Here is a 14071-nt window from a genome sequence, read left to right as displayed (position 1 = left end):
TGGGAAATACAGTAATTAACTGAATTCCACAGAGTATTTACTTAGTTTTGCTTTACAATTATAAAAACAAATGAATTTTGAGATTCTCGTTTATCTCGCAATGATTAATATTGATTTTTGCTTTCCCTTTTCTGCACTGTTCCCAATCTACAAAAGTCAGCTTTGTATCCACAACCCAGCATGTAATTCTTCATAGGATCCACGTGGAAAAAAATAACATTTTTCTTAAGTATAATATTTGAGAAGGCTTTCAAGTGGGTGTGCACTTGTACGTGCGTGTGTGTGTGTGTGTGTGTGTGTGTGTGTGTGTGTGTGTGTGTGTGTGTGTGTGTGTGTGTGTGTGTGTGTGTGTGTGTGTGTGTGTGTGTATATAGAGTATATATATATATGTGTGGTGTAGTCCTTTGTTATGTGGTGTAGTTCTGTGATAGTTTTTACTACCAATTTGCAGCTCAAACAAATGCTGGTGTATTCCACTAAAAATGACGGACATGGAAGTTTGTCCATCATTCTAAAGTTCTTCACATTAATCTAATCAAAGATATTCCAAATCAAGCTTGCTCCGATGGTGAATCTGTGAAGCTATGGTATTTGTATGGAATGGAATATTTCATGTCACATGTGACTAGGCACAGTGAAATTCTTTGCTTGCGTACCCAATGTAAACAAATAGCGGCCAAAGGTACAAAGTACGCCGTTTCTCCTTTTGTTTCTCCCCCCCCCCACCCCCCCCACAGCGGTCCCCCCCCCCCCCCGCGCAGGGTCCCCATTGTTCTCCCCCCCCCCCCCCCCCATGGCTGCCTCCCCCCCCCTACCAGATCCTCCAACAAACAGTTTGAATTAAACAGCGTGTGAATCCTGTCCTTATCAAAAGAGCCATCTGCTGCATAGCACCGAAACCCAACAGAGGAATTCTGTGTATTACACAGCTGTATGACTTCAAATTCTGTCCTTGGACAAGAGTGCAAGGTTGTGCAAGAGTTCACAAGGCAATTAATGGTCAATAAGAAGCAAAACAAATCTCTCTTATAATACCACAGAAAACCTTAAACCTAACGTAATACTGGCCTGTCAGTGACTACTAGACAGGTGATGGAGCAGGGCAAGGGAAAGCTACTACTTGATAGCCTAGAACGCAGAGACATATTTCCGACAGCCACCACTCAGACCATTTGGTCACAACCTTTAAACCCCCTCACTTTGACATCCTCAGTGGTAATTAGCCAAAGGCACATTCCACTGTCATATCAACTTAATGTGTTGACTTCTACTCATTGGGCCAACAGTTGAAATGATGTTGCAGAGCAGCAACGTGATTTATCTTTCTTGATTCGGAAGAGCATCAAAAGTTACGAGAAAAGGCAAGAGGATGTAGTTAAGATGGAAAAATAGATCAACCACGATTGAATGGCAGAGTAGATTGGATGGGTTGAATGGTCTAATTCTGCTTCTATGCCATGGCGTATCTACCCATCGTAATCAGGAGGGTGACAAATGGTGTTAAACTACAAAATGGTTCAGTGGATTAATGAAAGTATATTCATCTATTAATTTTGCTAGTATATGATCAGATTTTCCCTCACTATTCAGCAAAGAGTGATTCCTGATTTCGATCATTGAATGAAGCATCAATTGGAGGTACCACAGTTGGACCCAACTGTGTCAGTCTTTTATGCACTAAAGCCTTTCTGCACACGTTATATTGTAGTGGTGTTCATTTCTGGGCCAATTAACAACCATCATAAAACTTGCACAGGCATTTCTGGCACTCCTTCCCTCAGCAAGACTGCCATTTGTCCACTGCTACATGTGTAGCTAATGACATCATACCTTTCTGTCCTTTTTCACCGGTGCTTCTTTGCTGATTGCTGGCTTTTTAAACAACAAAAACATTTGTGATCCGACAGGCCTTTCACAGTGGGTTGGGGGCCGGGATTGTGACTCCATGTTGGGGTTGCCAAAACAACAGGTTCCCCCTCCACTCCCATGGCAACCATGTCTGCAGCTGTAGCATGACCATCACACAGTGTGTGTGTGTGTATGTGTGTGTGCGTGTGTGTGCGTGTGTGTGTGTGTGTGTGTGTGTGTGTGTGTGTGTGTGTGTGTGTGTGTCTCTCTCTCTCTAAAGTGTGTGTGTGTGTGTGTGTGTGTGTGTGTGTGTGTGTGTGTGTGTCTCTAAAGTGTGTGTGTGTGTGTGTGTGTGTGTGTGTGTGTGTGTGTGTGTGTGTGTGTGTGTGTGTGTGTGTGTGTGTGTGTGTGTGTCTCTCTCTCTAAAGTGTGTGTGTGTGTGCATGTGCGTGTGTGCGTGGTGTGCACGCGTGTGTGTGCACAGGTGTGTGTGTGTGATGAAGAAATAAACAATAACTATGTTCCTCTTCAATTCCCCCACGAGCCTCTGGAAAATGTGCTTATTTTAATTTAAAGATAGTTCTTCAGCCAGACATTCAATGTCAGTCACTAGTGCTAAATAAGCAGTAAGGGAGTGGCTGTGTGATATTCTTTACTTCCGGATATTCAATTACATTTAACTCATTAGAACCAAGTTTGACAAGCCGAGTACTGTGTGCGCACACACACACACACACCAATAAACTGCTTGTCTGCCTCTATCATCTGAGGAGAACTTCCAGTGGAAATGTACCTGGAAAAGAAAATGTATCACCTTTATGACTGACATTCTTCATACTATTGATTTGTTTACTTACCTCACCAAACATATAGAATAAAGTTCCATCCCGGAGCGTGTCCACTGCCTCATTGCTTGGAGCAAATACAGTGTAAGGACCAGGGCCATCCAGTATTAGAGGAAGATCACAATTCTATAACAAGATTAAATAATAGCATTCTTACAACCCCCTTAACAGTCGACAAAAAAAAATCTATCAGCCATCTTTCATGGTGATTCAATAGAAATATCAGTAAATGTGAAATATGTTTACCTCAGGGCATTTTAAACTAAATCGTGGGAATAATCTTCAGGCAGAAGATTTTGTTTAAATGCCTGAATATTACCTAGATTAAGGATATCGCTGCCACTTAGAGCCAACCAAAATATGCTTTTCCATAATCTTTAGAGTATACTTATGTATTAAAGTTGTTCAAGTTATTCACCGCTAATGTTGATTTTATTAAAGATCAAAATAAAACTAGATGCTGGAAATCTGAAATAAATGATAAAAGCTGTAAACTTGCAGCTGCCTGGCCTGCATCAGTTCATTCCAAAGAGGAAGAAGGATTCCAAGGGGAGTAAGAGGCGACCATGGCTGACAAGTGACGTCAGGGACAGTATAAAAATAAAAGAGAAGTACGAGCGGGAAGCAAGAGGATTGGGGAATGTTTAAAGAGCAACAGAAGATAATTAAAAAGGCAATACGGGGAGAAAAGATGAGGTACGAAGGTAAGCTAGCCAAGAATATAAAGGGGGATAGTAAAAAGCTTCTTTAAGTATGTGAAGAGGAAACATAGAAACATAGAAACATAGAAATTAGGTGCAGGAGTAGGCCATTCGGCCCTTCGAGCCTGCACCGCCATTCAATATGATCATGGCTGATCATCCAACTCAGTATCCCGTACCTGCCTTCTCTCCATACCCTCTGATCCCCTTGGCCACAAGGGCCACATCTAACTCCCTCTTAAATATAGCCAATGAACTAGCCTCAACTACCCTCTGTGGCAGAGAGTTCCAGAGATTCACCACTCTCTGTGTGAAAAAAGTTCTCCTCATCTCGGTTTTAAAGGATTTCCCCCTTATCCTTAAGCTGTGACCCCTTGTCCTGGACTTCCCCAACATCGGGAACAATCTTCCTGCATCTAGCCTGTCCAACCCCTTAAGAATTTTGTAAGTTTCTATAAGATCCCCTCTCAATCTCCTAAATTCTAGAGAGTATAAACCAAGTCTATCCAGTCTTTCTTCATAAGACAGTCCTGACATCCCAGGAATCAGTCTGGTGAACCTTCTCTGCACTCCCTCTATGGCAGTAATGTCCTTCCTCAGATTTGGAGACCAAAACTGCACGCAATACTCCAGGTGTGGTCTCACCAAGACCCTATACAACTGCAGTAGAACCTCCCTGCTCCTATACTCAAATCCTCTTGCTATGAAAGCCAACATGCCATTCGCTTTCTTTACTGCCTGCTGCACCTGCATGCCTACCTTCAATGACTGGTGTACCATGACACCCAGGTCTCGCTGCATCTCCCCCTTTCCCAATCGGCCACCATTTAGGTAATAGTCTGCTTTCCCGTTTTTGCCACCAAAATGGAAACAAATAGTTAAGACCAAAGTTGGACCCTTGAAGACTGAAAAAGGTGAATTTATTATGGGGAACAAGGAAATGGCAGATGAGTTGAACAGGTACTTTGGATCCATCTTCACTAAGGAGGACACAAACAATCTTCCTGATATAGCAGTGGCCAGAGGATCTGGGGTGACAGGAACTGAAGGAAATCCACATTAGGCAGGAAATGGTGTTGGGTAGACTGATAGGACTAAAGGCTGATAAATCCCCAGGACCTGATGGTCTGCATCCCAGGGTACTTAAGGAAGTGGCCCTAGAAATCGTGGATGCATTGATGATCATTTTCCATTGTTCTATAGATTCAGGATCAGTTCCTGTGGATTGGAGGGTAGCTAATGTTATCGTACTTTTTAAGAAAGGCGGGAGAGAGAAAACAGGGAATTATAGGCCAGTTAGCCTGACATCGGTGGTGGGGAAGATGCTGGAGTCAATTATAAAAGATGAAATCGCGGCACATTTGGATACCAGTAACAGGATCGGTCCGAGTCAGAAATCATGCTTGACTAATCTTCTGAAATTTTTTGAAGATGTAACTAGGAAAATGGACAAGGGAGAGCCAGTGGATGTAGTGTCTCTGGACTTTCAGAAAGCATTTGATAAGGTCCCACATAGGAGATTAGTGGGCAAAATTAGGGCACGTGGTATTGGGAGTAGGGTGCTGACATGGACAGAAAATTGGTTGGCAGACAGGAAACAAAGAGTAGGGATTAACGGGTCCCTTTCAGAATGGCAGGCAGTGACTGGGGGGTACCGCAAGGCTCGGTGCTGGGCCCGCAGCTATTTACAATATATATCAATGATTTAGATGAAGGGATTCAAAGTAACATTAGCAAATTTGCAGATGACACAAAGTTGGGTGGCAGTGTGTACTGTGAGGAGGATGCTATGAGAATGCAGGGTGACTTGGACAGGTTGGAAGAGTGGGCAGATGCACGGCAGATGCAGTTTAATGTGGATAAATGTGAGGTTATCCACTTTGGTAGCAAAAACAGGAAAGCAGATTACTATCAAAATGGTGTCGTTGGGAAAAGGAGAAGTACAATGGGATCTGGGGGGGTCCTTGTTCATCAGTCAATGAATGTAAGCATGCAGGTACAGCAGGCAGTGAAGAAAGCGAATGGCATGTTGGCCTTCATTACAAGAGGAGTTGAGTATAGGAGCAATGAGTTGTACAGCACCCTAGTGAGCCCACACCTGGAGTGCTGTGTGCAGTTTTGGTCCCCCAATTTGAGGAAGGACATTCTTGCTATGGAGGGAGTGCAGCGTAGGTTTACAATGTTAATTCCCGGAGTGGCGGGACTGTCATATCTGAGAGAATGGAGCGGCTGGGCTTGTATACTCTGGAATTTAGAAGGATGAGATGGGATCTTATTGAAACATATAAGATTATAAAGGGTTTGGATATGCTGGAGGCAGGAATCATGTTCCCGATGTTGAGGGAGTCCAGAACCAGGGGCCACAGTTTAAGAATAAGGAGTAAGCCATTTAGAACGGAGATGAGGAAACACCTTTTCACACAGAGTTGTGAATCTGTGGAATTCTCTGCCTCAGAGGGCAGTGGTGGCAGGTTCTTTGGAAACTTTCAAGAGAGAGCTAGATAGGGCTCTTAAAGATAGCAGAGTCAGGGGATATGGGGAGAAGGCAGGAACGGGGTACTGATTGTGGATGATCTGCCATGATCACATTGAATGGCGGTGTTGGCTCGAAGGGCCGAATGGCCTACTCCTGCACCTGTTGCCTATTGTTTGCTGCTGATTAAATTATTCACTATTTGTGATATTTCCAGAAATGTGCAGCAGTGCAGAACACAATCTTATTCTTTCATGAAGCAGCTGAGAATTTATAGTGAAGTACAGTCCAGAAGCACTTTTCACACAAAGGGTGGTGGGTGTGTGGAACAAGCTGCCAGGGAAGGTAGTCGAGGCTGGGACTATCCCAACGTGTAAGAAAAGGTTTAACAGGTACATGGATAGGACAAGGTTGGAGGGATATAGATCAGAAGCAGGTGGGGGGGTGGGGGGGGGGAGACTAGTGCAGCTGGGACATATTGGCTCGAAGGGCTAAATTGCCTACTCCTGCAACCATTGTCTATTGTTTATTCTGCATCTACTGTTTGGTTTTTATTGAGTTAACCTTGTCGTAGTGCCAATTACAAGGGTTTCAGCCCAAAAAACGTTGCCCATTTCCTTCGCTCCATAGATGCTGCTGCACCCGCTGAGTTTCTCCAGCATGTTTGTATACAGCCAATTACACTCATTCAGGACAATAGTGATACTTCGACTTTAAAGTTGAAAGTTTAACGCCCTCCCCCTTTCTTCCCCTCCCCTCCCCCCCACGCCACATCTGGACTTGCACCCATCTCTCCCCTCCCCTCCCCTCCCCCTATATTCCTTCCTCTAGCTTTACAATTCTTAACATCAATTCCTTGTTCTCACATCTTCTCATCTCTAGACTTTATCCAACTACCTGCCTATCAACACCCCACCTCACTGTATCAACTTATTACCTGTGGAGACCCTTCTTCAGTCTCGACCCAAAATGTCACCTTCTCTTCAGAGATGCTGCTTGTCCCGCCAAGTTACTCCAGCACTTTGAATCTTTCTTTGGTGTAAACTAGCATCTGCAGTTTCTTCCTGCACATTTCATCAACTTGTTACCTGTCAGGTTTTGACCGGCCCTTCCTTTCTTCCAGCTTTCTCCCCCCTCCCTACTATAATCAGTCTGAAGAAAGGTCCCAATCAAAAACGTCACCTATCCATGTTCTCCAGGAATGCTGCCTGACCCATTGAGTTATTCCAGCTCTTTGTGTCTTTTTCACACAGAGAGTGGTGAATCTCTGGAACTCTCTGCCACAGTGGGTAGTTGAGGCCAGTTCATTGGCTATATTTAAGAGGGAGTTAGATGTGGCCCTTGTGGAGAAGGGGATCAGGGGGTATGGAGAGAAGGCAGGTACGGGATACTGAGTTGGATGATCAGCCATGATCATATTGAATGGCGGTGCAGGCTCGAAGGGCCGAATGGCCTACTCCTGCACCTAATTTCTATGTTTCTATGTTTCTCGTAAACCTGAATCTGCAGTTCCTTGTTTCTACATCCAAGTTAACTTCCTAGGATAACTTCTGGCACAGAATTTCAAAGTAATTTACGATAAAATAAGTACTCACACAGAGTGAGCATATAATGGGACCACTAAAGATAATTTGGTGGCTTTGTCAACTGGTGTTATGGTTTTGGAAAATGCACATTTACTAGGCTCACGAGCCATTCTTTTTGCTTATGTTACATATATTAGCTTCTGTAACTTGTTCTAAAGTGCCAGCTATTACGGATCTTGTCACTTTGGAGCCAAAGTGCATATTTTGCAGAAACTGTTTTCCATACAGCAGAGGTTTGAAGAGCGGTCAGGGTGATAAAATCATTTCAGCCAACACTGAAATTTAAAACACATGGCTTTAAAGATACATTCACATCACTCAAAACAAAATGGTGCTGAGCTATTGAAAATCAGATCCCCTGAGTAGAGCAATTATGCACATACATAGAAACATAGAAATTAGGTGCAGGAGTAGGCCATTCGGCCCTTCGAGCCTGCACCGCCATTCAATATGATCATGGCTGATCATCCAACTCAGTATCCCTTACCTGCCTTCTCTCCATACCATCTGATCCCCTTAGCCACAAGGGCCACATCTAACTCCCTCTTAAATATAGCCAATGAACTGGCCTCGACTAGCCTCTGTGGCAGGGAGTTCCAGAGATTCACCCCTCTCTGTGTGAAAAAAGTTCTTCTCATCTCGGTTTTAAAGGATTTCCCCCTTATCCTTAAGCTGTGACCCCTTGTCCTGGACTTCCCCAACATCGGGAGCAATCTTCCTGCATCTAGCCTGTCCAACCCCTTAAGAATTTTGTAAGTTTCTATAAGATCCCCTCTCAATCTCCTAAATTCTAGAGAGTATAAACCAAGTCTATCCAGTCTTTCTTCATAAGACAGTCCTGACATCCCAGGAATCAGTCTGGTGAACCTTCTCTGCACTGCTTCTATGGCAATAATGTCCTTCCTCAGATTAGGAGACCAAAACTGTACGCAATACTCCAGGTGTGGCCTCACCAAGACCCTGTACAACTGCAGTAGAACCTCCCTGCTCCTATACTCCTATACTCAAATCACATGTTCTGGGTGACCCAGTGCCATGTAGAAGTACTCATTTTTGGTTGAGTTTTCAATCTCCTCAGCACCTTTCCCCTGATTTAACTTCATTTGCATGATATCCCGATAGGACAGCATGGTGGCGCAGTGGTAGAGTTGCTGCCTTACAGCGCCAGAGATCCGGGTTCAATCCTGACCAAGGGTGTTGTCTGTACAAAGTGTACTTTCTCCCCGTGACCTTTCTCCGGGACTCCAAACTCCAACACTCCCACACTCCAAAAATGTACAGGTTTGTAGGCTAATTGTCCCTAGTGTGTGTAGGATAGTGTTAAGTGCGCGGGAATCGATGGTCGGCATGGGCTTGGTGGGCCAAAAGATGCTGTATATCTAAATTAAACTAAACTAAACACACAATGATCCTTTCCAGAGAGATTTTCAACCTCATGGGCTTGAAATACAATACCTCTTATTTGCTCACAAATCAAGCAGCTTTTACTGACCCTTATATTCCAACACAGTCCTACGTAAAGACTGAATGTTCAAATCACATACATTGTACTCACACTGAGAACAATGACTCCCTGAGTACAGTCTCCCTAAACCTAACTTATGCATCAACGCTTTTTTCCTTTGAGGCCAAGATTAACATCATCCCAGCTTCCTTGTCTCGGTACCAATCCAGACTCCCACTGCTGATCTCTGCCACGTCACACACTCCGCTGCTCACTGGTGTTTTGTCATAAGGTCATAAGTGATAGGAGTAGAATTAAGCCATCGGCCCATTAGGTCTACTCTGCCATTCAATCAAGGCTGATCTATCTATCTATCCCTCCTAACCCCATTCTCCTGACCTCCCCATAACCTCTGCCACCTGTAATAATCAAAAATCTATCTATCTCTGCCTTAACAGTATCCACAGACTTGGCCTCTACAGCCTTCTGTGGTGAAGAATAGTAAGACTAAACGAGAACTTACCAGTTTGAAGTTAGATCTTGATTTTATGAGGAGTGACACTGAGCGATTACGTGAAGAAGGGTCGTCCGTCTGCGTGCGCGTCAATCTTCAAAGCAGCGGTGTTAAATCACAGATAAAAAGACCTGAGAATAGTAAGATTGTGAAGAAACTAGAACTCCCATGTGACCTTGATAGTATGAGGGTGGGAGCGGTGGGCACATAATCGCTCATCGTAACTCCTCATAAAATCAAGATCAAACTCCAAACTGGTAAATTCTCGTTTAATCTTACTATTTTACTTCGGAGTCACGTGAGTGACTACGTGAAGATTTCAAAGCTCTGTGATTTTATGCTGGTTACAAATCCAGGCGTCACACACTGAATGGATTGACCATGGATGCGTGTAATCATTAAAGCATTCAGACATTACGTAGTTAAGTAAAGACACTGATGCTTTAAATGAAAGAAAATGTTTGTTTTTGTTTTTTAAAAAGAAATAGTTACTCCTCCCAACCTTGGGGGGAAACTAAGGGGCAGAACTTAAAATGGTACGTGCAAACACCCCCAGTCCGGTTATGGTTTGTTATAAAACCGGTGGACCGTTATTTCATTTGTCCATCCTGCAGCCACTAGGATGTCGTCAAGGGGCACGTCCATAGCTCTTGCTGCCGATGTAGATGCAGCCCTGGTGGAGTGAGATTTAACCATATAAATGTTCACTCCTGCTACCGCCATTACCTCCTTTGACCATCTGGAGATGGTTTGAGTTGACACCTTCTGGTGTGTTTTTTTATGGCTGATGAGGAGTGGGAGAGTCATCCTCAGACGCTCTCCGTTGAGGGAGGGTATCCCACTTCCCGGACTCATCTGAGTCAACGGATTTGTCAGATTTGCGGGTGGTATTACATCCCCCGGGACCACCAACGGAGCTCCTCCTCCTCCCGAAGTCTCCTGCCGGTTCTGCCGGTGCTAATGTCGGGAACAAGACCATCGCCCGCTACTGGAAATGCTGCGGTCTTTGGCAGCCGACTTCCCCGCGGACCGTCTCCTCGACATCTGGGCCCTGAAACTACAAAAAGCTTCAGGCCCGAAAGAACGCAGGTAAGTAATTCAACTTTGCTTACCTGCCCATCCCGGCGGGCTGGGGGGACGCAGTGCCTCTGCCAGTCCGTCACGCGCGTTGCGTTCAGACGTTATGTCGTGCACGCAGACGGACGGCCCTTCTTCACGTAGTCACTCACGTGACTCCGAAGTAAAATTCCAGATTCACCACCCTCTGACTAAAGATATTTCTCCTTCCTAAAAAAAACAGCCTTTAATTCTGAGGCCATGACCTGGAGTCCTCGATTCTCCCACTAGTGGAAACATCCTCTCAACATCCACTCTATCCAAACCTTCTGTAGATTCCAATGAGGTTCCCCATTATTCTTCTAAACTCCAGCGAGTACAGGCCCAGTGCCAATAAATGCTCATTATCATTTAACCTACTCATTCCTGGGATCATTCTTGTAAACCTACTCGACCCTCCCCAGAGCCAGCACATCCTTCCTCAGGTATAGTGCCCAAAATTGCTCACAATATTCTAAATGCAGTCTTACCAGCCCCCTTATGGAGCCTCAGCATTACATCCTTTGTTTTGTATACAAGCCCTTTCGAAATAAATGCTGGCATTGAGTTTCATTTCTTTATGGCCGATTCAACTTGCAATTTAACTTTTTCGGAGTCCTGCCCCTTCGTGAAGGGTCACCAAAAACTCAAGCTCATCGAGAACATACTGCACAGGAACAGGTTCTTCAGCCCACGATGTCTGTGTCAAACATGATGCCAAGTTGAACTAATTTATTCTGCCTGCACGTGATTCATATCCACCCATTCCCTGCATATTATGGTGAATCTGTGGAATTCCTTGCCACAGAAGGCTGTGGAGGCCGTCTGTGGATATATTCAAGGCAGAGATAGATATATTGTGGATTAGTACTGGTGTCGGAGGTTATGGGGAGAAGGTAGGAGAATAGGGCTAGGAGGGAGAGATAGATCAGCCACGATTGAATGGCAGAGTAGACTTAGATGGTTGATGGGCTGAATGGCCTTAATGGCCTTAATGGGGCGTTGGTTAATGGGTTGAATGGCCTAATTCTCCTCCTATTCTGCTCCTAATATCACGCAACAGATGCAATCTGTGCAGGTAGGAATGAAATGGGTTACCACTGCACAAGATACAGTCTACCCTCCCCACGGAAGCGTTAGCAAGGGATTTTTTCCCAGGAGGGTCTCACAGATCCCAGTGGAATCAACCTGACTTTTGTGAGCCTTGTTCCTCATCAGACCATCCAGATCTGTTGAGCAACCTATTCCCTCCCAGGTGCACATGCCCAATCTCCTCCCATCGTGCAGTGTTCATGAAGAAGGATCCCGACCCTAATCGTCACCTAACCATTTCCTCCGCAGATGCTGCCTGAACTGCTAAGTTACTCCAGCATTTTGTGCTTTGCTCAAGATCCCAGCATCTGCAGTTCGTCTTGTCTGCAGCCATCATGCATTCACTGCCAACATCCCCCTGTAGATGTGCAGTCACACACCCACTTAAGTGCTGCCTGCAACGGTCACAAACGTTACAGGGGGATGAATTGCTCGACTCATTGAGATGGAACGTTTCAACGATGTGGAAAGATTGGAAAGGCTGGGTTTGTTTTTCTTGGAGCAGAGGAGACTGAGAAGGGTTGTCGTTGACCTATCAAATGTACGAGGGATAGAGACAGGGGAGGCAACGAGAAACGTCCCATAACAGAGATGTCTAGAAGATATCGATGATATTGGTTAGGTCGAAGAGTGTGAAGTTTGGGGGTGAACAGGAAGAAAACGTTGTCACCCAGAGGTGACTAGAATCTGATAAGCAATTTTTCAAAGGATACTAGAGGCAGTGACTTTCAGAACATTTACATATCTAGAAGAGCATTTGAATTGCCAAGGTACAGAGGCCACCAATGCAGTGCTAGTAAACGGATGAATATGGATGGGTAGTCAATGGTGTGCATAGACATGCTGGACTGTAAGACCTCTTTCTGAGCAGTAGGAGTATTGCAACAGTTCTGAGAATTTGTAACATATCTCTAGAGAAATGTGTTGAAAGCAACGTTAACCTCAACGCAGAATCACTGAGAGAACCTGACCATGCTGTTTCTATGAACCTTGTACCTGAAGTCCCTTTATGTGACATTCATTAATGGGGTTAATGCTGTTTCAATGCCAAGAGAATGACATTAATCAATTTCCTGGCCATGATCTGGTTCCAACCCGACTGCAGCTTCTCAAAATTTAGAATATATATGCACAAAACGAAGGATTCTTGTGTTTTGGGCCATCATCATTGTGGAAACGATGACTCAGAGTCAATACACTGGCAAGCACAATGTCAATTTATCACCATCTATTCAAAGCAACAGCTGTCCACAGCTTCTCTGGAAAGAGAACAAACCCTACGCATGAACTTTAGAAACAAGGACAGAAGTAGACCGTACTGAATCTATTGTCTGCTCTGCCATTCAATACAATTACGACTGATTTGATATGAGCCTTATGTTCATGTTCATAAATATTAGCAACAGAATTAGGCCATTTGGCCCATCAAGTCTATTCCGTCATTCAATCATGGCTGATCTATCTTCCCCTCTCAATCCCATTCTCTTGCCTTCCCCCCATAACACCTGGCCCCGTAACAATCAAGAATCTATCTATCTCTGCCTTACAAATATCCATTGACGTGGCCTCCACAGCCTTCTGCAGCAATGAATTCCACAGATTCACCACACTCTGTCCAAAGAACTACTTAACTACTCACTTTTCTGTAAGCCTCAATTTTTCTATACTCCAAACTATTATCCATCTCAGTCTTCAACATATTCAATTACTTGATCTCCATAGCAGTCTAAGATAAAGTTGTCTGAAGATTCATAAACCTCCAAGGAGATTTTTTTTCTTTGTTTTCCAATTCTAATGGGTACCCTCCTAAAGTGACAAGTTCCGCATTCATTTATGAAGATCAATATCCCCTCAGTTCACCAGATCAATCTCCTTCAGTACCTTATGCTTTTCACCTTCTTTGAAACTTCAAAAAGTATTGGCATGGCCCACTCAAATCTGTCTTTAGCTTCGTTTGGTTTGGTTTAGTTGAGTTTAGAGATCAGCGTAGAAACAGGCCCTTCGGCCCACCACGTCCACACAGACCAGCGATTCCTGCACACAAACACAATCATATACACACTAGGGACAATTTATATTTTTTACCAAGCCAATTAACCTACAAACCTTGACATTTTTGGAGTGTGTGGATGAAACTGAAGCACCCGGAGAAAACCCACAGGTCACTTGAAGAACGTACATAGAGAAGGGGGCGCTGCACTGCACAGCCTCTACCTAAAGCCTGTCTGTTATTTCAATCTTTTTTTTATTTTTAGTTAGTCTAAAGTTTTGGGTTGGGGGAAACTTTAACTTTTATGTGGGGGAGGGGGGCAGGGTAAGGGGGGAACCGTTTCCCAGTCTCTTCCTGGCGGGGACGCGACTATTTCTCCCAGTCGCGTCCTCGCCCCCCACCTCGCGGCCTACCAGCTGGATCGGAGCGGCCTTTCCTGCCGGGGACCGGGAACCTGGACATCGGACATCGGGCCGCCCGTAG

The 14071-nt window shown here is 44.5% G+C and overlaps 1 protein-coding gene across 1 annotated transcript in view; it reads right to left on the bottom strand.

Moving 5' to 3' along the window:
* stab1 (stabilin 1) overlaps positions 1-14071 on the bottom strand; it is a 259880-nt gene that overhangs the window by 175468 nt on the left and 70341 nt on the right. The window contains exon 15 of the mRNA XM_055647479.1: positions 2706-2819. Coding sequence (XP_055503454.1) covers positions 2706-2819 — 114 coding nt within the window. The remainder of the gene's footprint in view (positions 1-2705; positions 2820-14071) is intronic.

Source organism: Leucoraja erinacea, chromosome 16 (genome assembly GCF_028641065.1).
Source record: "Leucoraja erinacea ecotype New England chromosome 16, Leri_hhj_1, whole genome shotgun sequence".
In the NCBI taxonomy this organism is placed as follows: Eukaryota; Metazoa; Chordata; class Chondrichthyes; order Rajiformes; family Rajidae; genus Leucoraja; species Leucoraja erinaceus.
The sequence above is the reverse complement of the archived record's forward strand: the minus strand, read 5'-3'. Positions and strand labels throughout refer to the sequence as shown.